Below are 27,700 nucleotides of genomic sequence, written 5' to 3'. Positions count from 1 at the left end.
TTCCTGCAGGGTTCCCCATTCATTTCTGGTATCTTCCATGTAAATCTTTCTTGCATCTGCTCCACGGCATCTATCTCCTTTTTTTTATAATATTGAGACCAGAGCTGTTCACAATACTCCAAACGTGGTCTACCCAACGTCCTGTACAAGTTGAACATAACTTCTCTGCTGTTAAAATATATCCCATGAGAAATGAACCCCAGTGATTTGTTTGCTTTATTTGGCATTATTGAGATGTGCCGCTACTTTTTGGTGAGATGTGTAACTGTACCCCCAGACCCCTCTGCATCCTAACCCATTTAGACACTTATTTTCCAAGGAATATGCCTCCCATTCTTATTCTTCCTACCAAAAAGTACCATTATAGATATATACATATATACCGGGAGAAAGATCTCTACCACAATGAGCATTGAGTCTCTCAAAAGACCAAAAATGCTTTAAATTAACTGAATTGTCTGATGCCATTCTTGGAACAATGTAATGGATCATTAGCAGAACTGAGAGATGTGTAAAATGGCGTGTTAAATATATAATATGGGTGTCGCACATCTACCCCACTGACTGTAGAAATATTGCAATACATGAAGCTAACTGCTAGAAAAACAGCACCATTACTAATGTAGTGATTTAATTTATTGTTCAACTAAAAGCCAAACAGGTTGTTTGTTTTTTGACAAATAGATTTAATTTAAAAATGTGCACATAACACATGACAACATCAATTGTACCATTGATAGAATCTAGAGTGGAATTCAAAATTCTGGGCGTGACTATAAAAGTATTCTATTTTTTCAATTAGTGTGTTCTGTCCTTTATCATTGAAGCAAGACAATCAACGTGAAAATTAATTTTAGGAGGCACTGGTATGGTGCTTGTGATTGCCGCAAATACACGCAACACAACTACATGTTTATTTATATGCCTCATGTACATCTCAGATTCATGCTCAGAGAGAGTGTCTGGTAACTTTATGTACTGACAAGTGAGAGATGTTTTTTTCTTCCCAGTAACAGCTTGACTAATTTAGCACCGTGCTCCAATTGGTCACTTCAGTTTTCTTGATATCTGTGCTGTATTATACGATCCTGCAGCAACTGACGGGGCGTATCACTTATCTCCAGCAATCAGTTAGACAAGTAAGAGGTGGAAATAACAAACTCGTCTATTTCAAGAATCCGAAGAGAGTGTGCGATTCTGATTGGAAGATGTTTACACTCTTAATTGTACTTGGGATCGGTGAGTTTGTGTCTCGGGTCTGACAACTTTAACTCCCAGAGAGACGGGAAGCAGATTCATGGAGTTTCACAATTAGCCACTGAGAGTGTTGCAGATCTGGTTTTCACTGTCGACTCCAATCGTTTCACTAGTCGGACAGAATGAAGCTCTCCTTCGCAACACCAGCTGAATTCTTATTGATTAGTGATGTTTGCTGACACTAAGCTGCTTAAAAAATTGTGAAGTTCAAAAGTGACTCCCGCTGTTACACTGCTTCCCATCCCTACCGTGCTGATGGCCGGAATTCTGTCATGGCCATGTCATGCCCAGTTGACTATCACCCTATACATCGAAACTAAGGAGAAACTGCAGCACGGGCAGTTTAAGATAAATAGCAGAGGAACCAAAGTGGGAGATGCGAATTTGTTCTAATGCAGCAAGTTGTTATTTTCTGGGCTGCTCTACTTCAAAATGTAGTCGTAGCAGATTGAATGGCAAGTCTTGAAAGAGAATTTGAAGTATACATGTAAAATGAAAAAAAAAATGCAGGGATATGGGGAAAGAACAGGGATTAGCTTTAATTGGATAGCTCTTTCAAAGAGCCGTCACAGGCATGGTGGGCCGAATGGCTGTGTACCATTTTAAAATTCTATGATACTGATTCTACGATTCCATAACAAGTTAGGACGTGACAACATCCAGGCTTCGAGAATTATTGTCCTTTGCCTGGAGATCACTAAGCTCCTCATGTGCAAAGTTTTTCATTTGCTGCATTGTGTATTTCCTTTTAGTTCTTCTCCATCAGATGGTCGGAAAGGCGATAGAATGTGAGTATGTTACATTAAAATTAATGCACAATTTATTAACATAAAACTGAGTGCAACAGTGCGTGACTAATACATGTAAATTGATAATCGGGTTAGCTGTAGACCTCTAGGGTGCATTAAGCTATCACCAAAATTGTCATGTATTCATTCACGGGATGTGGGCGTCGCTGGCAATGCCAGCATTTATTGCCCATCCCTAATTGCCCTTGAGTATCATATAGGCCAGACCAGGTATGGACGGCAGATTTCCTCCACTAAAGGATATTAATGAACTACATGGGCTTATATGACAATCCCGTAGTTACATAATCAACATTAACGATATAAACGTTTTATTCCGGATATTTTAACTTTACTGATTTCAAATTCCCCAGCTTCCAAGGTCGCATTTGCACTCCTGACCCCTGATTATCAATCCAGGCCTCTGGATTACTAGCCCAGTAAGATTAACACTATGCTACCGTTGCCGCAATGGGACATTACAGTACAGATTCTTAAATTGATAATATAAGCAAATAATATAGCGTTTTTCTCGAGTGGTAATCTCCACTTTCCCACATGTTAAATTTGTTTTTTGTAACACAGACTTTTCTTTCCAAACAGTGTTTAATTTGGCTTCCTGTATTCATTCTTTTTTGTGTGGGCGTCACTGCCAAGGTGAGCATTTATTGCCCATCATTAATTGCCCTTGAAAAGATGGTGGTGAGCTGCCTTCTTGAACAGCTGCAGTCCGTGTGCTGAAGGTATTCCCATAGTGCTTTTAGGTAGGCAGTTCAGGACTTTGACCCAGCAATTTTAAGGGAATAAGGAGATTGATGGGGTGCCAATGAAGCAGGCTGCTTTGTCCTGGATGGTGTCGAGCTTCTTGAATGTTTTTGGAGCTGCACTCATCCAGGCAAGTGAAGAGTCTTCCATCACATTCCAGACTGTTGCCTTGTGGATGGTGGAAAGGCTTTGGGTAGTCAGGAGGTGAGACACTCGCTGCAGAATACCCAGCCTCTCACCTGCTCTTGTTGCCACAGTATTTATGTGGCTGGTCCAGTTAAGTGTCTGCTCAATCGTGACCCCCAGGTTGTTGATGTTGGATGATATGGCAATGGTAATCCCATTGAATTTCAAGGAGAGTGTAATGATCAATAACATGTCATTCTATCGTGGACATTAGGTGGAGCCGTGGAGCTGTGTAGAGCTGTATATTGCTGTATGTCTATATATATATATATGACTATATTACCCAACAGGCACGAGGCTACCCACAAGGCAATAGTCAAAATGGAAACCTCCAGAATGATGCTGCAGAAGTTCTCATGTACTGAAGTCCTCATATACTAAATAAAGTGACTAGCTTAGAAGCTAGCTGTGTTCATAATAAGAATGTCTAGTTATTAATGAACATAATATGGTACCAGAAGTGGCAAATATCTGCTAAAAAATTGTGAGAAGTGACATGGAGAATTTGAAGCCACGAGAGCGTTTGAAAATCATGGGAAATGTCGACTACAATTGGCGGATTTTTAAACAACAATTAGAACTCTACATTGCTGTCTTTGGGTTCGGTACGAAGTCAGACGCAAGGAAAGTAGCATTGCTGCTCACGGTTGCAGGCCCACAGGCGATAGAGGTATTTAATACATTTGTATTTAATCCAGAGGAGAACAGAGAAAAATTAGATGATGTGCTAAAGAAATTTGAGGCACATTGTTCTCCCAAAAAGAATGAGACCTATGAAAGATACGTGTTCTGTTCAAGGTCACAGCGGCAAAATGAGACTTTTGATAGCTTTGTGACCGATCTGAAACTGAAAGCACAGACATGTACTTTCTCTGAGCTGAAAGCATCCATGATTCGTGACCAGATTGTGTTTGGTATTCATGATAAAAAAGTCAGGGAACTACTGTTGAGAGAAACTGAACTAACATTGGAAAATGCTGTGAAAATATGCCAAGCCAGTGAGCTAGCTCAAAAGCACGCGAAGACTTTCAGTGAAATCAATAATGATGCGATTGTAGTAAGTGCTGCTGTCGGTGCTGTGTCCTACAAAGGGAGGAAACATGGGCAGAACAGAAATGAAAAGCAATCGGAGGAAGGAATTTTTAATTGTAAACACTGTGGTTACAAATACCAGTCAAAACAATCCCCAGCGTTTGGAAAAATATACACAAAATGTCATGGAATGAATCACTTTGCCAAACAATGCTTTTCAAAAGTAAAAACAAAGAAAGGGCAACAAGTCAATATATTGAGGACACTGATTTAAGTGAGACATTTTTTGTACGAATGGTGTCATGTGACACTGTCAAAAATGATACTGAAAATGTGCAGCCCTCAGATATGGACAATGCTAATAATAAAATTAATGCAGTAAAAGAGGACAAATGGATGATCCCACTGCAGATAAATGGAGCATTAGTTACATTGCAACTGGACACTGGGGCAAAAGAATACTTACTCAGTATGAGTGACATTAAAAATGTGAAAGAAAAGCCCAAAATACTGAAAAAGTCAGTACAACTGAAGAACTATAATGGACAGAAAATTGATAGCTTATGTGTATGCAGACTTAAAGTGACAGTCAAAGACAAAGTGCATCATCTCATGTTTTCTGTTGTGGCTGAAGGACTTGATTCACTACTAGGTGACAAAGCTTGTGCGTCTACTATATAAACTGTGCCATAAACAGACCAGATGACTCAGTGGATTCTGTAGTAAATATTTTCCAGGATGTGTTCAAAGGCTTTGGAGTTCTACCATTCACTTACAAGATCCAGCTGAAGGAGGATGCTCAGCCATTGGTACATGCTCCACGGAGAGTTCCAGCACCCCTGCGTGACCGGCTCAAGAAAGAACTGGACAGAATGACCACACTGGGAGTAATCAGGAAAGTCGAAGAGCCAACAGACTGGGTTAACTCCATGGTATGTGTAAAGAAAAAGAGCAATGATCTAAGAATATGCATGGATCCAAAGGACTTAAATGCAAACATAAAACGTGAACACTACCAGATTCCCAAGCGAGAAGAAATCACCAGTGAAATGTCAGGTGCCAGATACATTACAAAGCTCGATGCCTCACAAGGATTTTGGCAACTAAAACTGGATGAAGAGAGCACCAAATACTGTACCTTCAACACACCATTTGGCAGGTATTGTTTCCTCAGAATGCCTTTCGGGATAATATCTGCATCTGAAATCTTTCATAGAGCGAAATTGAAGGTCTGGAAGGAGTCCGGGTCTATGTTGATGACATCATCATCTGGGGCTCCACACTGAAAACACAAGAGACTATCCAAGAGAAGATTGATGACAATATAGCAACTGAATCTTTTCAATCACCACCAGAACAATCTCATGAAGACACATCAGACTTACCCGTGCTGAGAAGACCCACACATGTAGTAAAAAAGCCTGATAGACTTACTCTTTGAGTAACAAGAAAAACTATATTGAAAATGTATTGACTGTTGTGAAAATGTTTATGTTTATAGAGCACTAACAAAAGTGTTACTGATATCATCTTTATCGTTTTTCTTGAAAGTTGATTGAAATTGATTTTGTTTAACCTCAAAGAAAGGGGGATCTAATGATCAATAACATGTCATTCTATAGTGGACACTAGGTGGAGTTGTAGAGCTGTGTAGAGCTGTATATTGCTGTATGTCTATATATATATATGACTACAATACCCACGAGGCACTAGGCTACTCACAAGGCAGTAGTCAAGATGGAAACCTCTAGAATGATTCTGTAGAAGTCCTCATGTACTGAAGTCCTCATATACTAAATAAAGTGACTAGCTTAGAGGCTAGCTGTGTTCATAATAAGAATGTCTAGTTATTAATGAACATAACAGAGAGGTGGTTAGACTTTGGCTTAGTGGAGATAGTCATTGCCTGACAATTCTGTGGCGTGAATGTTACCTGCCACTTTTCCCCCAATCCTAAATGTTGGTTAGGTCTTTCTGCATGAGGGCTTGGACTACTTTATATTCTATGTGTTACTGTTACCTCCATAACAGACATTAAAACTTGCACATCACATACGACAGTATTTTCATTACATCACGGATGGCTTTTCTGGTAAAGAACACATTGGACTTGCTTTATTACAATAAGATAAAGAAAGAAAACTCGGCTGCCCGTACCCTAACTTGCACCAAGTCCCGTTCGCCCAACTTCCCTTTGCTCGCTGCCCATCACTGGCTCCTGGTTAAGCAATGCCTCGATATCAAAATTCTCATCCTTGTTTCCAAATCCCTCCATGGCCCCGCCCCTCCCTATCTCTCTAATCTCCTTCAGCCCCACAGCCCCGCAAGATATAGGTGTTCCACTGATTTTGCCCTCTTCAGCATCCCTGATTATAATCGCATAATCATCGGTGGTTGTGCCTTCAGCTACCTAGGCCCTATGCTCAGGAATTCCCTCCCTAAACCACTCCATCTCTCTACCTCTTTTTCCTCCATTAAGACGCACTTAAATCCTACCACGTTGCCCATACTTTTAGGCATCTGGCCTAATTTCTCCTTATGTGGTTCGGTGTCAATTTTTTGGGTATTATAGTACACCTGTGACGCGCCTTGGGACTTTTTACTATGTTAAAGGTGCTATATAAATACAAGTTGCTGTTGTTCTTTTTGTAGATTCCTTAAACTATTTCCCTTGATATACTGTTCTGCTTGTGCATTCCACAGATGATTTACTGAAGCCTACATTATATCTGAATCCACCCTTCCGAGCTTTCCTAAAGGGAGATAAATTAACCTTGAATTGTCGATGTCAGTGTCCCCTCGACAGGAACCATTATTACAGAGGACCAGTTAGGATCAACTACACGGATACTAAAGAGGGAATGTGTGAGACCTCTCTTGATTTGAAGGCAGATCAAGGCAATGAAGGGAATTATACATGCAGCTGTCTCACACAGTATGGATCATGGAGAAAATCAAATCGCAGCGACCCTGTTCAGATAATTATTCTAGGTATGTCACCAGAACTCATTGTGCCAATGGGATTACTTGAATTCGGGGTGCTCATTCAGCCATCAAGGTTTCAAACGGGTATGTGAAACTCAAGCAAACTTTTCTCATCTCTGCTGCTTAAAGCGAAACGCAAGGACACTTGGGTTAAGTTATATCAGTGTTTGGATGGGGATATGCAAAGCAACCCATGATACATCGATATGACTTTCACGGTGTAAGTCAGCGTATAGTTCAGTTTAAACTGCAGTTTAAAGTGAAGAATGGTTTGTAGTGTTTTTGGAGGAGAGAAGTTGCTGATCTTAGAAAGATTCAGCAGTAATTGTTACATATTTCTAACATTGTGAGAATGCACATCAGCCATCAGAAAAATCCGGTTTGCAGTAAGGACCCCTCCTGGCAGATAGAATGCTGCTCGAAGTCAGGGGAATCCTTCAATATAATTCCGCTCTCACTGGATACGGTGAGCACCTCTCACTGTGATGATCTTTATAAGCATTTTGTTGTTTTACGATATAAATATAAAGAGGTGAGGAGCACTGAATGCAAATTAGTACAATTAATGGTCTTAGCTCTGAAAGTGAAGAAATAGCATCGGTTTGGGTTGAGCTAAGCAATAGTACAGGGCAGAAAACATTGGTGGGAATTGTTTATAGGCCCGCAGACAGTAGTTATAATGTAGGGCAGAGTATTAATCAGGAAATTTGTAGTGCATGTAAAAAGGGTGATACAGTAATCATGGGAGACTTTAATCTACATATACACTGGGCAAACCAATTGTGCAGTAATACTGTGGAGGACGAATTCATGGACTGTATGGAAGATAGTTTTCTGGATGCGTATGTTGAGGAATCAACTAGGGAACAGGCTACTTTAGATCTAGTATTGTGCAACGGAAAGGCTTAATTAATAACCTTGTACTAAAGGGGCCTTTATGGAAGAGTAACCATAATATGATAGAATTTTATATTGAGTTTGAAAGTGACTTAGTTAAATCCGAAACTACAGTCTTAAATCTAAACAAAGCATACATAGGTATGAGGTGTGAGTTCGCTAAGGTAGATTGGATAACTACATTAAAATGAAAGACTGTGGACAAGTAATGGCTAGCATTTGAAGAATTAATACATAATTTACAACAAATATACATTCCTTTAAGGCACAAAAACCCCAGAGGAAAAGTGATGCAACCGTGGATAACAAGAGAAGTTAAAGATAGTATTAGATCAAATGAAGAGGCTTGTAATGCTAACAAAAAGAGTCGTAAGCTTGTGGATTGGGAGGAATTTAGAATTCAGTCAAGGAGGAACAAGAAGTTGATAAAGATAGTGAAAATAGAATATGAGAGAAAACTAGCGAGAGACATAAAACAGACTGTAAAAGCTTCTAGATGTATGTAAAAAGCAAGGGATTAGCGAAAGTAAACGTTTGTCCCTTACAGGCTGAGACAGGATAAATTATAATGGGGAATACAGAAATGGCAGAGAAATTAAACAAGTACATTGTGTCTGACTTCACGGAAGACGCACAAAACTTTCAAGAAATAGTGGACAACCAAGGGTCTAGCGAGAATGAGGATCTGAAAAACATTAGTACTAGTAAAATAGTAGGACTGGAGAAATTAATGGGACTGAAAGTCAATAAATCCCATGGACCTGATGGCCTACATCCTAGGGCTTTGAACGAGTTGGCTATAGAGATAGAGGATGCATTGATTGCCATTTTCCAAAATTCCATGTATTCTAGAATGGTTCCCGCAGATTGGATGGTAGCAAATGTAAGCTCAGTATTTAAGAAAGGAGGTAAAGTAGAAAACGGGGAACAACAGATTAGTTAGCCTGACATCAGTAGTAGGGAAAATGCTAGAATTTATTATTAAGGACGTGGTAACAGGGCACTTAGAAAATCATATGATTGGGCAGAGTTAACACGGATTTTTGAAAGCAAACTCGATTTTGACGAATATGTTAGTGATCTTTGAGGTTGTAAGGAGCAGAATAGATAAGTGGGAACCAGTAGATGTGGTGCATTTGGATTTTAAGAAGCATTCGAAAAGGTGCCATACAAGAGGTTATTAACATAATTTGAGCTCATAGGATTGTGGGTGCCACCTGAGCATGGATGGAGGATTGGTTAACGTTCAGAAAGCAGAGACTCGGAATAAAGGTGTCATTTTCAGGTTTGGCAGGCTGTAACTAGTGGGGTACTGCAAGACTGTTGACAATCTACATCAATGATTTGTATAAGGGGACCAAATGTAATATATCCAAGTTTGCTGATGATACAAAGCTGGGTGGGAATGTAAGTTGAGAAGAGGATGAAAGGAGGCTTCAAGGGAATATAGGCAGGCTAAATGAGTGGGCAAGGCCATGGCAAAGGGATTTTATAACGTGGAGAAATGTGAAGTTATCCAGTTTGGTAGGAAAAACAGAAAAGCAGAGTATTTTATAAATGGTAGGTTATTCGGAAATGTTGATGTTCAGGGGGGCTTAGGTTTCATTGTACACGAATCACTGAAAGTTAACATGTAGGTACATCAAGCAATTAGGAAAGCAAATGGTATGTTGGCCTTTATTACAAGAGGATTTGAGTATAAAAGTAAAGATGTCTTACTGCAATTATGTAGAATACACCTGGAGTATTGTGTACCGTTTTGGTGTCCATACCTAAGGAAGGATATACTTGCTATAGAGGGAGTGCAAAGGATGTTCACCAGACTGGTTCCTGGGATGGGGGGATGCTACTATGAGGACAGTTTGAGTAGACAAGGAAATCTCATTGAAACATTTAACAACCTTACAGGGCTTGACAGGGTAGATGCTGAGAGGCTGTTTCCCCCTGGCTGGGGAGGTTAGAACCAGGGGTCACAGTATCAGAATCTGGTGCTGGCCATTTAGGACTGAGATAGAAGAAATGTATTCACTCAGATGGTGGTGAATCTTTTGAATTTTCTGCCACTAATTGCTGTGGAGGCTCAGTCTTTGAGTATATTCAAGATGGAGATCGATAGATTTTGGAATATTAATGGAATCAAGGGATATGGGGATAGTTCGTGGAAGTGGAGATGAGGTAGATGATCTTATTGAATGGATGAACAGGCTCGACGGACCAAGTGGCCTACTCCTGCTCCTAATCCTTATGCTCTTATGTTCAATGGGTGTAAGGAGAAGGAATCGCCTTGGAAACAATGGAGACATATCAGTTTGTGAATTCTATGAGAAGCTCTCTGAATATAGAGAAGGGATGCACTGTACATATCGGAGGTAAATAAAGGCAGAGAAGCAAAGGGATCTCGGAGTCCAAAAACAAAAATCACTGAAATATCGACACAGGTTAACAATGCAATAAGAAAAGCAAACAAAGCACTAAGGGTTATTTATTTAGAGATAGAATTGAAAAGTTGTGAAGGTATGCTAAACTTGTATGGAACCTTAGTTAGACCACACTAAGAGTACTGCTCACTGTTCTGATCGCCATGTTATGAAAACATAGAGAGGCATTTGAGATGGTGCAGAGAGGATTTAAGTGGATGATACCAGAAATACGAGGGTATATCTATCGAGAAAGGCTGGTTATCTTTTCTCTTGGAAAGAGAAGGCTGAAGGGTGCACTCATCGAGGTCTTCAAATTCATGAAGGGTTTTGAGAGAGTAGATATACAGAGAGTTATCCACATTTGGGGAAGAGCAAAACTAGAAGGCATCAATATAAGATAGTCACCAAAAAATCAAATAGGATAATCAGAAGAAACTTCTTTACCCAGAGATTGTTGAGAATGTGGAAATCGCAACCACAGGGAGTGGTTGAAGTGAAGAGTAAAGATCCAGGTAAAGGGCGGTTACATAAGCATATCATATTCTTCTTAGGCAGTCCGTCGGAAACGAGAATGGCTTGCTTCCACTCTAATAATGAATTTTCAGTGACTGCTGAGTCCAATGCATGACCTACAGTCCCTGTCACAGGAGGGGCAGACAGTGGTTGAAGGGGCAGGTGGGTGGGGTGCTTGGGCTGATGTGCGCTCCTTCCGCTGTAAGCGCTTGGCTTCCGATTGCTCCCGGCAAAGAGACTCAAGGCATTCGGCGCCATCCCGGATACTTCTCCTCTACTTTGTGCGGTCTTGGGCCAGGGATTCCCAGGTGTCGGTGGGGATGTTGCACTTTTCCAAGGAGGCTTTGAGGGTGTCCTTGGCGTGCTTCTTCTGCCCACCTGGAGCTCTCTTGTTGTGTCGGGGCTCCGAGTAGAGCGTGGGTTTTGGGAGTTTCGTATTGGGCATGGGGACAATGTGGCCCGTCCATCGGAACTGATAGAGCATGGTCAAACCTTCGATGCTGGGGCTGTTCGCCTTTGCGAGATCACTGACATTGGTGCACCTATCCTACCAATGGATTTGCAGGATCTTGCGGAGGCAGTGTCACATAAGCATATGAGTGAAAAGGGAATAGAGGTTTAAGCTGATACAGCTGGATGAAGAAAGATGGGAAAAGACTCGAGTGGAGCATAAACGCTGGTCTGGACTGGTTGACCTGTTTCTCTGTTGTATATACTATGTAACCCTATGTAAAATGACGCACTGAAGTGTGTAGGTGTGACGTGAAGCAGATAGAGAAATTTTGGTGTCAGCATTGAAGGGGCAGTTATAATGTTGAGCCAAAGGAAGTTCAGGACTGTGCAGGCAGAAAGAAGAATTGCAATAAGCGTGTACACAATGTTCATTCTTAAAAGAAGAAACATAAATTACAAGGCGCAATACCAGCATAACAGAAAGAAGAGACATATTCTGATTCGTCTCGTTTGCCATCCTTGAAGTACTTAAAAAAATATGGCTTATGCGGAACCAAAGCCATAGATTACATAGAAACATAGAAACTTAGAAGATAGGAGCAGGAGTAGGCCATTCCACCCCTCGAGCCTGCTCCGCCATTCAATGAGATCATGGCTGATCATCCAAATTCAGTACCTTGTCCCTGCTTCTCCCCATATCCCTTGATCCCTATAGCCTTAAAAAATATATCTAACTCCTTCTTGAATATATTTAATGAATTGACCTCCACTGCCCTCTGTGGTAGAGAATTCCACAGGTTCACCACTCTCTGGGTGAAGAAATTCCTCCTCATCTCAGTCCTAAATGGCTTACCCCCTATCTTTAGCCTGTGACCCCTGGTTCATGACTCCCCCGCCACCGGGAACATCCTTCCTGCATCCAATCTGTCTAGTTCTGTTAGAATTTTATAAGTTTCAATAAGAACCCCTCCTCATTCTTCTAAACGCCAGCGAGTATAAGCCCAATCGACACATTCACTATGGAGAGCGACGATGTTGACATAGCAATAGGGCGGGGGGACTGTGATATGCTCGAGCACATTAACATCGAGAGGGAGGAGGTATTGGCGGTTTTAGCAGGCCTAAAAATGGATAAATCCCCAGGCCAGGACGAAATGTATCCCAGGCTGCTGTGTGAGGCAAAGGAAGAGATTGCGGGGGCTCTAACACACATATTCAGAACCTCTCTGGCCACAGGGGATGTGCCAGAGGACTGGAGAACCGCTAATGTAGTTCCATTATTCAAGAAGGGGAGTAGGGAAAAACCGGGGAACTACAGGCCAGTGAGCCTAACATCAGTGGTGGGAAAAGTATTGGAAAAAATTCTGAGGGACAAAATCAGTCTCCACTTGGAGAGGCAAGGATTAATCAGGGATAGTCAACATGGCTTTGTCAAGGGAAGATCATGTCTGACTAATTTGATTGAATTTCTTGAGGGGGTGACTAGGTGTGTGGATGAGGGTAACGCAGTGGATGTGGTATACATGGATTTCAGTAAGGCCTTCGATAAAGTCCCGCACAGGAGACTGGTCAAGAAGGTAAGAGCCCATGGAATCCAGGGTGCCTTGGCACGTTGGATACAAAACTGGCTTAGTGGCAGAAGGCAGAGGGTGATGGTCGAAGGTTGTTTTTGTGACTGGAAGCCTGTGGCCAGTGGGGTACCTCAGGGATCGGTGCTGGGTCCCTTGCTGTTTGTGGTCTATATTAATGACTTGGATATGAATGTAAAAGGTATGATCAGTAAGTTCGCGGATGATACAAAAATTGGTAGGGTGGTAAATAGCGAGGAGGGTAGTCTCAGTCTGCAGGACGATATCGATGAGTTGGTCAGATGGGCGGAACAGTGGCAAATGGAATTTAACCCGGAAAAGTGCGAGGTGATGCACTTTGGGGGGACTAACAAGGCAAGGGAATACACAATGAATGGTAAGACCCTAGGCAAGACGGAGGGTCAGAGGGATCTGGGTGTGCAAGTACACAGATCCCTGAAGGCGGCAGAACAGGTGGATAAGGTGGTAAAAAAGGCATATGGGATACTTGCCTTCATTAGCCGAGGCATAGAATATAAGAGCAAGGAGGTTATGATGGAGCTGTATAAAACACTGGTTAGGCCACAGCTGGAATACTGTGTGCAGTTCTGGTCGCCACACTACAGGAAGGATGTGATAGCTTTGGAGAGGGTGCAGAGGAGATTCACCAGGATGCTACCAGGGCTGGAACGCTTCAGCTATGAAGAGAGATTGGGCAGATTGGGTTTGTTTTCCTTGGAGCAGAGGATGCTGAGGGGGGACATGATTGAGGTGTACAAAATTATGAGGGGCATAGATAGGATGGATACTAAGTAGCTTTTTCCCTTAGTAGAAGGGTCAATAACTAGGGGGCACAGATTCAAGGTAAAGGGCGGGAGGTTTAGAGGGGATTTGAGAAAGAACTTTTTCACCCAGAGGGTGGTTGGAGTCTGGAACTCACTGCCCAGAAGGGTTGTGGAGGCTGGAACCCTCACAACATTCAAGACGCATTTGGATGAGCACTTGAAATGCCATAGCATACAAGGCTACGGACCAAATGCTGGAATATGGGATTAGATTAGACAGGGCGTGATGGCTGGCGTGGACACGATGGGCCAAAGGGCCTCTCTCCGTGCTGTATAACTCTATGACTCTATGACAATCACTTTTCATGCGTCATTCCTGCCATCCCAGGTATCAGTCTGGTGACTCTTCGCTGCACTCCCTCCATGGCAAGAAAATCCTTCCTCAGTTAAGGCGACCAAAACTGCACACAATACTCAAGATGTGGTCTCACTAAGGCCCTGTACAACTGCAGCAAGACATCCTTGTTCCTGTACTCGAATCTTCTCGCTACGAAGTCCAACATACCATTTGCCTTCTTAACCGCCTGCTGCACCTGCATGCTTAGCTTCAACGACTGGTGCTCAAGGACACCCAGGTCTCGTTGCACTTCCCCTTCTCCCAATCTACTGCCTTTCAGATAATAATCTGCCTTCCTGTTTTTGCCACCAATGTGGATAACCTCACATTTATCCACATTATACTGCAGCTGCCGTACATCTGCCCAATCACCCAACCTGTCCAATTGTATTTGAATTGGCAGTCTCAATGTATTGTTTAGTCGAATTGTGCTGCATGATTTAATTTAAGGTTTTTGAACCTTTTATATGCCTTTTACAATTAATTATGTTACAGAAACACTTCCAGTGCCAACTATCTCCATGTCCCCAGTGTCCCGTGCATTTTCAAATGGAGAAAATGTTCAATTAACCTGCCAAGGTGACACACGCTCTACAGAGGGCACATTTTCGTTACACAGTGGTCACAAAGGAAAATCTCTAATGTCACGTAATGTGTCTGCAGCTGAGCGAAGCGCAACCTTCACCATAAATACCATTAAGAAATGCTCTGCCAAAAAATATACTTGTCGATATCAAACAGAGATTCTAGGACGTTTGGTGGAATCGGAATTCAGTGATGTTGCAAGCTTTACTGTGAAAGGTAGGGACCATTAAATATCAGCACGATGCCTCATGTTCTTGTGTCTCAATGTCTGACTCTGACTCATATGTATTAGTATCGATAATGAACCCATTTCAATGCTAAACGCCATGTAACAATTTCCCTATTAAGGTCAACTGTGATTTGCTTATTGATCGACTCTATTCACATTTTACAAGCCAAGCTCCATGAGCTGGAGAGGTTAAACTTTTTGCCCGTTTAAAAACAGAGTAAACCTTAGAAACGAACCTGCAAATTGTGATAGATCGTAGACAGGATAGATGGCGTGAAGAAGTGGCGGGAACCAGAATGCTAAATATCGATGTATGGATGGGAGGTACAGTTAAACTGTCGGAGCTAAGGAATTTCACGATTGTACGGACAGAATGTCCATTCTTGAAAAACGAAAAAACAGCCTGGACAAATACCCTGCATATTACAAAGAAAAGGCACGTTCTGATTAATCTGGTTCCCATATGATATTATATACACTACCTAACAGCGATATTTAAGTGATGATTAAAGTACGAGGCTTATAATGGGGCAAACATCATTGTAAGCCTGAAGATTGGGAGAATATGAGAGTAAACTAGCAGAAGGCATAAAAACATATTCTCAATGGTTCTGTTGGCATGTAAAAAGGAAGTGAGTAGCGAAGGTAACCGTGGATACTTTTGCACAGAGAGACAAGAGAAATTATAAATGGAATAATGAAATGGCAGAGGCATTAAGGAAACATTTTGTACCTGTCTTCAGGGGGTAAGGCACAATAAACATTCTGGAAATAATGGGGAACCAAGCGCCTAGTGAAAATTAGGAGCTTAAAGAAATTAATATTATTAAAGAAAGAGTACTGGAGAATTAATGGCACTAAAAGCAGACAAATCCCCTGGACAGGGTGGGCTACATCCTAGGGTTCTAAAAGAGGTGATTGCAGAGATAATGGATGTTTTGGTTTTGATCTTCTACAATTCTTTAGATTCTAGAACAGCCCCCGTGGATTGGAAGGTAACAAATGTATCCCCGTTTCAAGAAAGGAAGGAGAGAGAAAACAAGGAATTTCGAACATTTAACCTGACATCAGTGGTAGAGAAAATGCTAGAATCTATTAATGGGACTTGGTAATAGGGAAAGTAGGAAATCATAATATGTTTGGGCAGAGTCAACACGTTTAAATTAAAGGGACATCGTGTTTGACAAATCTAATAGTGTTTTTGAGGTGGTTGCGAATCGAGTAGGTAAGGTGGAACCAGGGGATGTATGTTTTTGGATTTTCCTTAAGCATTCATTAAGATGCCTCACAAGAGGTTATTACACAAAATTAGGGCTCATGGGATTGGGGGTAGTAAACTAGCATGGATTGAGAATTGGTCAACGGACAAAAAGCAAGGCATAGGAATAAACGGGTCATTTTTGGGTTGGCAGGCTGCACCGAGTGGGGTACTGCAAGGATTCTTGCTTGGCCCTCAGCTATATACAATCTATATCAATGACTTAGAAGAGGGAACCGAGTGTATTGTGTCCAAGTTTATTGACGATACAAAGCTAGGTGGGAAAGTACGTTGTGAGGAGAATGCAAAGAGGCAGCAAAGGGATATAGACAGCTCACGTGAGTGGGTAAGAAAGTGGCAGATGAAATATAACATGGAGAAGTGTGCAGTTACTCACTTTGGTAGGAAATTGGAAAATCATAAAATTTCTAAAGGCTGAGAGACAAGGAAATGTAATTTAACGGACGGTTTTGCATGGCTTTTTACACGATTCACAGAAAGTTATCATGCAGGTGCAGCAAGCAATAAGAACATCATAACTAGGAGCAGGGGTAGGCCATTCGGCCCCTCGAGCCTGCTCCACCATTCAATAAGACCATGGCTAATCTTTTACCTCATCTCCACTTTCCCGCACTATCTCCATATCCCTTGATTCCCTTAATATTCAAAAATCAGTCGATCTCTGTCTTGAATGTACTCAATGACGGAGCCTACACAGCCCTCTGGGGAAGGAACATCCAAAGGTTCACCATACTCTGAGTGAAGAAATTTCTCCTCACCCCTGAATGGCCGTCCCCTTAATTTGAGACTGTGACCCCTGGTTCTTGACTCCCCAGCCAGGGAAATCATCCTTCCTGCATCTACTCTATCAAGTCCTGTTATAATTTTTTATGTTACAATGAGATCACTTGTTACTCTAAACTCTAGAGAATAGAGCCTTAGTCTACTCAATCTGTCCTCATAGGACAAACCCCCCATCCCAGGAACCAGTCTGGTGAACCTTCGCTGCACTCCCTCTATGGCAAGTGTTTCCTTCCTTAATGAATTAGGAAAGCAAATGGTATGCTACCTTTTATTACAAAAGGATTCATGTATGAGAGTAAATAAGCCTTATATTAGGCCTTGTTTAGACAAGACCTGGCGTACTGTTTACAGTCTTGGTCTCCTTTCACGGATATATTTGCATTGGAGGGAGTGCAAAGAAGGTGAACCAGACTGGTTCCTGGGATGGGGGGATTGTTCTATGAGGACAGATTAAGAAGACTAGGCCTATATTCCCGAGAATTAAGAAGGATAAGAGGTGGTTTCATTGAAACATGTAAAATTATTACAGGGCTTGATATGGCAGATGCTGGGAGGATATTTCATCTGGCTGGTGAATCTAGAAGTTGGGGCATAGTCTCATGATTGAGGGCCTGCTATTTGAGACTGGGATGAGGAGAAATTTCTCCACTCAAAGGAGTGTGGATCTTTCGAATTGTCTACCCGAAAGGGCTGTGGATGCTGAGTCGCTGAACATATTCAATAGATTCAGAGAAACATAGAAGATAGGATTAGGAGTAGGCCATTCGGCCCTTTGAGCCTGCACCACCATTCAATCAGATCATGGCTGATCATCCAATTTCAGTACCCTGTCCCTGCCTTCTCCCCATATCCCTTGATCCCTTTAGCCTCAAGAAATATATCCAACTCATTCTTGAATATATTTAATGAACTGGCCTCCACCGCCCTCTGTGGTAGAGAATTCCACAGGTTCACCACTCTCTGGGTGAAGAAGTTCCTCCTCATTTCAGTCCTAAATGGCTTACCCCTTATCCTTAGACTAGGGCCCCTGGTTCTGGCCTCCCCGGCCATCAGAAACATCCTTCCTGCATCTAGTCTGTCCAGACCTGCCAGAATTTTATAGGTTTCGATGAGATCCCCTCTCAATCTTCAAAACTCCAATGAGTCTAAGCCCAATCGACACAATCTCTCCTCATACGTCATCCCTGCCATCCCAGGTATCAGCCTGGTGAATCTTCGCTGCACTCCCTCCATGGCAACAACGTCCTTCCTCAGGTAAGGTGACCAAAACTGCACACAATACTCAAGGTGTGGTCTCACCAAGGCCCTGTAAAACTGTAGCAAGACATCCTTGTTCCTGTACTCGAACGCTCTTGCTACGAAGGCCAACATACCATTTGCCTTCTTAACCACCTGCTGCAACTGCATGCTTACCTTCAGCGACTGCTGCATAATAACACCCAGGTATCTTTGCACTTCCCCTTCTCTCAATCTATTGCCATTCAAATAATAATCTGCCTTCCTGTTTAGGCTGAAATAGATAGCTTTTTGGACTCCAGAGGAATTAATGGATATGGGGATAGGGCAGGTAAGTGGTGCTGGAGGTCAAAGTTCAGCCATGATCTTATTGAATGGCAGAGCAGGCTCGAAGGGCCGAATGGCCTATTATTGTTCCTATTTCTTATGTTTCCTATGTAACAAAATGTCATGTTTTGATTGCTCATTTGGATGTCTCAATATGCCATTTAGTCGAATTTTCCACGCAATTTCATTTAAAGTGTTGCAAATCTTTTCTTTTACTAATTCAAATAATTATGTTAAACCTTTAGTGCCCACAATCTCCATGGACCCATCGTCCGACGCCGTTTCAAATGGAGAAAAAATTCACATTACCTGCAAAGGTGATATTCGCTCCAAAGGGGGTGTATTTTCCTTATACAACGGTCACAAAAGAAAACATGTGCAGTCCCGTAATGTATCTGATCCTGAGCGAACTGCGACATTCACCATAAACAAAGGCTCGGAAGGAAATTATAGGTGCCGATATCAAACTGAGGTTGCAAGATGTTTGGTGGAATCGCCATTCAGTGAATATGTAAGGATTATGGTGAAAGGTGAGACCTAACAAATATCAAAACGCTGTTTTATGCTATAGTGTCTCAATGTTGAGACTCATTCGCTCATATCAAGTTAGTATAGGTATTGAAGTAAATTTACAATCCAACCAGAATGTACGAACTTACTTGCATTGCTGAACTGGGGATCGGTTTTTAATCGACTTTCTTAACGTTTCCATTCATGCTGCATGGACAGTAAAGGTCAAATCCTCAGTCTGTTTCCTCCATATTATGCTGAGGAAATTAAATTGCCATTCAGCTCTTTTACGTTATATGCGTTGGATAGCCAGCTAATGCCAGATTTCATCTTCCATTCTCTTTGGTCCCTGCATTTGTCTCTCATTGACCGAAGACAGGATAATTGCCAAGGAATGGCTCTCAAGTCTGTCTATTGGAGTGAACTGAAGCTCATCAAGCGAACTATGGCCAATATTGAGATTGTGTGCAATGGATTATTTATCTCTACTTAGGCAGACCTTTTCTCCTGCATAGTCTAATGGACGTTCGGGATTTCTCTCAACAATCTGTGACTCCATCTCCATCGATGCAGCGCTCACATTTCTGTCACATTAGTGAGCAACACTTTTGAAAGTATTCAATCATAATGATGCAACTTCCTCCAGCCCTACAAGTCTCATTCTCCTGTTCAAATTCCTCCATGGTCCTCACCTCCGCCCCCTATCTCTGTATCCTCATCCAGCCCGACAAACTTCAAAGATCTCTGTGCTCCTCCAATTCTGCCATCTTGCACATCGCCGATTTTAATTTCTGCACCATTCGCTGCAGTGCCTTCAGGTGCCAAACGTACCAAAGCTCTGGTATTCTTTCCCTAAAGCTCTCCACCGCTCTCTCACCATTTTGACGCTCCTTAACATTTATCTGTTTTAATAAGCTTTATGACGCCTGTCATAATATCTCTTTGTGTGACTCGGGGTTAAATGTTGGTTTCCCTGTGAAGACTGTAAGATGGTTTACTCCATGAAAGGCGCTATGTCTACACCATCTACAAGGCACAAGTCAGGAGTATGATGGAATACTCTCCACATGCCTGGATGAGTGCAGCTCCAGCAACACTCAAGAAGCTCGACACCATTCAGGATAAAGCAGCCCGCTTGATTGGCATTCCATCCACCACCTTCAACATTCACTCCCTCCACCACCGGCGCACTGTGGCTGCAGTGTGTACCATCTACAAGATGAACTGCAGCAACTGGCCAATGCTCCTTCAACAGCACCTTCCAAACCCGCGAACTCTACCACTTAGAAGGACAAGGGCAGCAGACGCATGAGAACATCACCACCTACAAGTTCCCCTCCAAACCACACACCATCCTGACTTGGACCTGTATCACCGATCCTTCACTGTCGCTGGGCCAAAATCCTGGAACTCCCTTCCTTACAGCATTGTGGGTGTACCTACACCATATGGACTGCAGCGGTTCAAGAAGGCGGCTCACCACCATCTTCTCAAGGGCAATTAGGGATGGGCACTAAATGCAAGCCTAGCCAGCGACGCCCACATCCCATCAATGAATTAAAAAAAAAAATTAAAAATGCAAATTTTTGCTGCTGTGTTCTCAGCAGAAGGAGATTGGACATAAATGATAGCAAAAGTGTTTCAGAAGTAGATTACCGATATTATAACCAATGAAAGGATTTATTTAGATAAGCTAGTCAGCCTAGAGAAAAAACTAGGACCCGATGGAATACATTCCTTAATGTTTAGGGAAATGGGTTCGAAATTACTAAATTGCAATGAATTTAGACATGTGTTGGAAGACTGTAGATCAGTAAAATAGGAAGAAAGCCAATCAGGTAATCACAGGTCAGTTGGTTTAGCATCAGTTGTATGAGAAATGATACAGTATTTATTGAAATTGCCAAACGTATTCATGAAGAGGAATTAGTTCGAAATAACCAGCACGTATTTCAGAAGGCACGATCGTGCAAGAGAAAACTCATAGAATTCTCTCGGAAGTAAGGGTATAAATTGCGGAGGTACAGGCCGGAATCTACCAATTCTTCCTTAGATACAGCGGTGTGGACAAAGGACTGGAGTAATGCAAATGTTCCACCCTTGTCCAAAAAAATGGCGAAGTATAAACCTGGCAATTACAGGCCAGTGGGAACTGTGGAAGCTTTAAGAAACAATAATTCGGGAAAAATTTAACAGCCACTTGGAAAAGTGGATAGAGGAATACCAGCACGGATAATGGAATGGGCTAAAAAGTGGCTATTGATATCCATATTAGTAATTTTGAGGTGGAAACATTTTTGTCAGAAAAGTTAAGATATGTAATTATAATTCGAATCGAAGTATGCTTGTTGCTGTGGAAGAACAGATGCTTTTGGAATATGGGTTCACAGGCCATTAAAGACAACTCCTCAGCTTGATCAGACCTTCAAAATGATTGGTAATGGAGTTCTAGATTCAATGATGAAGTATAGAATATAAAAGCCAAGCAATAATACTGGCCCAGCATTCGGATCCCCACGTGTGAGTACGCGCTGGGTACTCACGTGTAGGCCCAACGAAAGTGTTGGTTGCGTGGATGCACTTGAAAGAAGGGGTTGACAGGTGGAACACGTGCACCAGAGAGGCAGCGCGTGCGCATCGAACTTACGTTTTTATTGCAGGTTTCTCTGGGAGGGTAAGTCTCCAGCAGTTACACTTTTAAAAAGCAGCCGCAAGGCCTGCTTTTAAAAAGGTAAGCGGTGAATTAATTAAAATTAAAACATTTTTTCCGCAGGTTTATAATTTTTAAGTACTTTAAAGAATGGTAAGTTTATTTTTAGCCCCATTAGAAAATGTAATTAATTTTTTCCAAAATTTTAATTGTTGTTTAAAATAGTTATTTCATGTAATTTATTGTTATTTTAAAAATGTGCTGCTTTTTTTTCATTGTATTTGAAGTTTTAGTTATGTTTTGGGGCTTATAGTATTGATAGGTTTGACAGCTCTTCCTGTCAAATTTATGAATGTAGCATTCCCTGCTACCATTTGCTCTCCATGGCCCACGTTATCCCAGGGGACGCTTCGAACTCACTGTGCCCCTGGGATATGCAAGCACTGCGTGCCGGCAGTTGGAGGAGGCCCAGGATCGGAATCCCATGGGGGCCCACAGCTCAACTGCTGTCGCACAAGGTAAGTGCAGGTCAGATGCTTGCACCTGCGGGAAGCCCCCAACACGAATTTCTGGGCCACTGAGTCGATATAAAAGCTTAAGAGTTCATTACAGGGACAACTGTCACAGACTGTTTGGGCGAATGGCCTCTTTCCTTGATCTAATTTCTGTTTACATTTAACAACAATTTATATTATATAGTGCCCTTAACGTAGTAAAACATCCCAAGTCACTGCACAGGAGTATTGTGAGACAGAAAAATTGACACCAAGCCACATAAGGATAATGAGGGCAGGTGACCAAATGCTTGTTCAAAGAGGTAGCGAGGTGGAGAGGTTTAGGCAAGGTATTCCAGAGCTTAGGGCCTAGGCAACAGAAGGCACGGCCACCAACGGTTGAGCGATTATAATCAGGGATGCTCAAGAGGGCAGAATTAGAGGTGTGCAGATATCTCGGGGGATTGTGTGACTACATAGATTACAGAGATAGGAAAAGGGAAGGCCATGGAGGGATTTGAAAGCAAGGATGAGCATTTTGAAATCGAGGCTCTGCTTAACCGGGAGCCAATGTAGGTCAGCGAGCACGGGGGTGATCTGCGAACTGGACTCGTTGCGAGTTAAGACAGGGGCAGCCACATTTTGGATGTCCTCAAGTTTACATAGGGTGGAATGTGGAAGGCAATTCTAGAGGTAACAACGTGCGTTGGAATAGTCAACTCTCGATGTAACAAAGGCATACGGCTAAATTATGTGGCATCTAGGCATCTCCCAGTGGCACCCATGGGTGCCTCTCTGAAGATCTGTGTGACGATACTGCATGTTTTCACCTTGGCAATGACTGAGAACTCTGCACTTCCATAAAAGAACAATAACTGAGGTGTTATTGACAGTTGTCTCTCCAACAACTAGGATCCGGGCACATTCCCAAAGGCATTTTCATTATCGTCCCCAGGTAGCAGCAAATTCATCTCAATTGCTTGTTGCCATGTTGCCGCCTTCCACAGCTATCACACTTCGCAGTTAGAGTGCAGCCTGCTGCTGGAGGGGAGACAATTCATAGATCATATAATGTTCATATGGAAAGTTCAGGTGAGAAGCAGCAAACATTACCAAAACATACAGAATTGGCTCAAATAATTATAGAAGCCTTACATCCAATAAAATCACAAGAAGCACGTTACTTCACTGACATATAAAACATACAATTGATGCATTTAAAGTATGCCTAATCAAGGTAATATTGGTCAAGAGACGCTGTCGCCTTGTTCAACATTCTTCACAACTCCAATGGTAGGTCGGAGCTCGTGGAATGTAGTATGTGTTTCTAAGACAGTTTTTGAGATGTGGTCTTGGGGTGGAGTTAAACCTGTCCAAATAGAGAATCAGAAATTATATCAGCCGTTAATTAAATGAAATTGCGTGGAGTGCAAAGGAACAATTTAGAGATACAAACTAATTTTAAACATTGCATTCTTAAAGTTACCAACTGAATCAGAAGCATTATAACTCAAGGAATATTACTAAATAATAGCTGTAATTTATTGCACATAACGAGGCCCTCCGACATACTTCTGTAGACAATACAGACTATGCCATGGGTAATCCAAGCAATGCATTAAATGATATCAAATGCACAGCAAATTAAATTAAAAGACTTTAAATCCTATCATGTTTACCCAGCACTGTCACTGTGACGTGAATGTGCACATTTAAAATAATTCTATCTATAAGTGAGAACTAAATACAATCCAATTAACTTTGATAAGAGCATAGAATTCAACACGATTCATGACACACAAATTATGCCAGTAATTGCTTCAATGACCATGTGCAAGCACAGCGTAAACCCATTTATTAAGACTCCCTCCATTAATCAATGCAAGTGGGTGCTTTCGAAGTCATAGAATAAAGAGTAAAGCAAGTCCTCGCCTCCATTTTCAATTGTCATTGGAAACGTAAATTTCGAACATACGGCATGCATGCAACAAACTACAATCCTTCTTCTCCTCAGGGCAATTTCTCACAGTGGCCCTAATTCGGCTCTGCCTCAGTGCCTTATTACTCATCACGATGGTTATTATTGTCGTTGAGCATTTTGTGAATGCAAAGTCTTATGAAGGTAAGGCACTTTGAATTAGAATTTCTGGTGTTAATTCTCTCTTAAAGGGTTTGCGTTATTCTGTGTAATTCTACAGAAAAGAAAAACCCACGCTGCTATGTCTACTATAGAGCCTACTCTATCTCATCTTACATTCAGTCACAGGTTGAACAAGTTATGTAACTATCTTTGGTTTATATCCCCAAAAGTAACGGTTGGGCAGGAACCTGCTAGGGAAAGGCAGCAGTGCTCCTGATCCCAGATTAGCTTGTCAGCAATCACACAGAATCACAGAAACCCCACAATGCAGATAAATGCCATTTCGGCCCATCGAGCCTGCACCGACACATATCCCACCCGATCCCCGTAACCCCTACACCAACACATATCCCACCCTATCCCCACGCAATTAATCCCCCTAACACTAAGGGTCAATTTATCATAGCCAATCAGCCTAACCCGCACATCTTTGGACTGTGGGAGGAAACCGGAGCACCCGGAGGAAACCCACGCAAACACGGGGAGAATGTGCAAACTCCACACAGACAGTCGGCCGAGGTTGGATTCGAACCCGGGTCCATTGGCGCTGTGATGCAACAGTGCTAACCACTATGCCACCGTGCTGCAATGTTACAGATATTCCGCAAGTTCAGAATAAAACTTGCATCAATCTTCCTCAATTCTAACTAGTCAATCTAAAAGCCATATATACAAAAGTCAAATACAGCGGATGCAGAATATATGAAATAAAAGCAAAAATTGCTCGAAATACTCAGCAGGTCAGGCATCATCTTTGGGAAAGCAACATATTTCACGTTCCAGGCCGGTGACCTTTCATCAGAAATGGTACAGGTCAGAGATGTAATGCTCTTTTAAGCAAGTGCAGAGGTAGGAAGAGGGGAGGGGAAGAAAGAAGGAAAGGAAAGTTCTCTGATAGGGTGGCAGACAGGAGTGATTGTATGACAAAAGGGATGACGGTTCAGTGCAATAAAGGTTTAATCGGGCAAGTAAAGACATAGCGGATGGGTCTAGATATATCCATATATGTTCTTATATGTTTGATATTTCGACAGGAAAGAAGGCCATTGACAAAACTGGTTCTTAAACCGTCACAACAAAGCTGGATCGAGATCACTTTAGAGTGATTTGCTTTTTCAAGGGTGCCTTTGAAAGAACGCCAGAAATGGTTGCTTGCCCTTATTTAGGTTCTACCCGTCTTTATTTCTCTTAGGGGAAAAATCTGTCTGCATTGATGGTCTTCTCTCTCTCTCTAAAATCTGCTGAGGTTACAGCGACAACTTTGTACTGTACAGTTTACACTTATTTTATCAGAACATGGAGGAGAATCGCAAAGATTTGAAGCTGTTTTGCGAAATTAAAAATTCATCTACTTGATGGTAGAGATGATCCGAGCCAAAGCACGCAGCACTTCCTCATCATTAGCAAAGCTGTTGATATCGACTGATCTCAGCGGACATCTTCCTTGCATTCTCTCACAGGGAAGGAATCGACTGCTCTAGCAGCAGAACTGGCACGAACAAAAACAATGATGTTTTAAACTCAGCTTGGTGTAGAAGATCGACATTGCTGTAGAAGATCGACATTGCACCCCAGTTTGCTGAAACATGCCAGAATATGAATGAAAATAGAGCAATGGTTAATCAGAACCTTCAAAGCAACGTGGTGGACAGATCTTAGAAGCAGTACAGGAAAATGTTCAAGGAATGAACTGAATGTGGCTCTACTGAACGTGAATTTCATGAGTTCCAGGTAAATTTGGAAAAACAGGATGGGCTGCTAGTCATGAAGGTAGACGCTTATTGCAAGAGGTGCAGTAATGAATCTTATAATGAAATATCAGTGCCAAACGGTCATGTTTCCCGGGAGATGTTCAGATGAGGTTTTCAGTTAATGGGCACATTCTGTGCAGACTGGCTCTGGTCCTAAAACAATTCAAAACACTTTTACCATGCAAGCTGTGGAGAAAAATGAGACAGAGAATATGGCCAGCTCCAGCTTCTCTGCATCTGGATCCTAAAACAATGAATGACTTGACTAAGGACCTGACCAATGATAGACTTGAACGAAATTGCCGCAACACTGTGACACCCCGAGAAGATGTGTTGTTGTGTTTTTTTGCTGAGACCTTAGGGATCCACGTCAGGAATTCGCAATGTGGATGTGCAGTTTGGAAACAAGGCTCAGTGGGATGTGAGAGTGGCCAGCGGGTCGATTGACTGGAGTTTGTGTGTGAGGTAGCAACAGCACAGTCTGGTTACTGGAAGATAAGGCTGAGGAGTTGAAACGTATTCAGAGATCTGGCATGAGCCTCAATCTGCATGAAGCCAATAAAGATGAGAGTGTTCATGGCCTATGAAGGTGGACAATGCCATTATCCCATGCAGATAAAATGTATCATCTCTCTCCATTGACTGCTACATCGAGTGAGAAACTCTGCCGTTACGCCACACCCTGTTTACATGGGAACAGGGAAGCCGAGAACCGCTAAAAAGCTGCGGGATTGAAGCACATTTTCCTTTTTTTTTAACCTCTTGCCTCCTCAGTTCAGATACTCTTTCCTTTGCCATGTCAGAAGCAATTCCATCTGTTCGTAACTTTATAACTGGTGATTAATCTCATTGCCTTTGTGGGACCTTGAAGTGCGCAAATTGACTGCAGCGTTCAACTACAGGACAACAGTGACCAAATTTCAGGCAGTGCATCAGTGGCTGTAAAATGCTTTTCTACATCCCGAGTTCGGGACTGGCGCCAAAGTATTACAACTTGATTCCGTTGAATGAAGAGATGCCTTATTCCTGCTGTTCTTCCGTAGCTTGAAAGACTACAACAGATGTGATTTCAATCAACGTCTGATGTTCAACAAATGTTTGGTTAAATGTGTATTTCATTGTAAGACGCAGATCAGTTTAGATGATCTCATACCTGGAACTGTACCACAAAATATTATAATAACTGAATCTGCTTTGATTTATATGATCTCAACTGTGTGTCATGTCGCAACATTCTACAAATAAATTACGTTTGCTTCCGAGTGAAACCTGTGTCAAGTTCAGTCTTTCTAAAGTAACACAAGCGTAACAGAGATTGCTTCTGTGTTTTAAACTTCCACACAATTGAGCAATTCTAGTATTAGCAGTTAGGGGGCGTTGCACCCTACATGACAGAATGTAATGGCAGCATATAATGATCAACTCCCGATTGATTTAGTTGAAAACACTTTGGCCTTCTGTGATTAGTGGTAAGAGTGAATGAGATCATGCAAAGCGTTCATCTCCCAATGTCAACAGTTACAGTGATAGAACACCTACTGATGGAAACACACACAGTTCAAAGCCAAACGTGTCTGGCCACGTTTTCATTCTTTAATGCTCTTCTTACATTGAATTTGATGGAATTTAAATAAAAAAAGAGGCCTTTCGGCCAAATTGTTCCATGCCGA

General features: G+C 42.0%; 1 protein-coding gene across 2 annotated transcripts; it reads left to right on the top strand.

Annotated features, from left to right (window-relative positions):
- Positions 1 to 1,022: 1,022 nt before the first annotated feature.
- Positions 1,023 to 27,292, top strand: LOC147084946 (immunoglobulin superfamily member 1-like). Of its 2 annotated transcripts, none has more exons than XM_085979641.1 (7): positions 1,023 to 1,239; positions 2,010 to 2,045; positions 6,732 to 7,019; positions 14,542 to 14,847; positions 18,731 to 19,015; positions 24,154 to 24,261; positions 25,314 to 27,292. In XM_085979641.1, the coding sequence occupies exons 1-7, from the start codon at positions 1,209 to 1,211 to the stop codon at positions 25,343 to 25,345; spliced, it is 1,086 nt and encodes a 361-aa protein (XP_085835767.1). In that variant the 5' UTR covers positions 1,023 to 1,208; the 3' UTR covers positions 25,346 to 27,292. The 2 variants fall into 2 exon arrangements, with proteins under 2 accessions (XP_085835767.1, XP_085835766.1); XM_085979640.1 differs by having other exon boundaries at positions 1,024 to 1,239; positions 25,472 to 27,292.
- Positions 27,293 to 27,700: the final 408 nt, after the last annotated feature.

The sequence above is a fragment of the Somniosus microcephalus genome, unplaced genomic scaffold (assembly GCF_052327205.1).
Source record: "Somniosus microcephalus isolate GS21.2 unplaced genomic scaffold, FLI_Smic_1.0 unresolved_chr9, whole genome shotgun sequence".
In the NCBI taxonomy this organism is placed as follows: domain Eukaryota; kingdom Metazoa; phylum Chordata; class Chondrichthyes; order Squaliformes; family Somniosidae; genus Somniosus; species Somniosus microcephalus.
The sequence above is the reverse complement of the archived record's forward strand: the minus strand, read 5'-3'. Positions and strand labels throughout refer to the sequence as shown.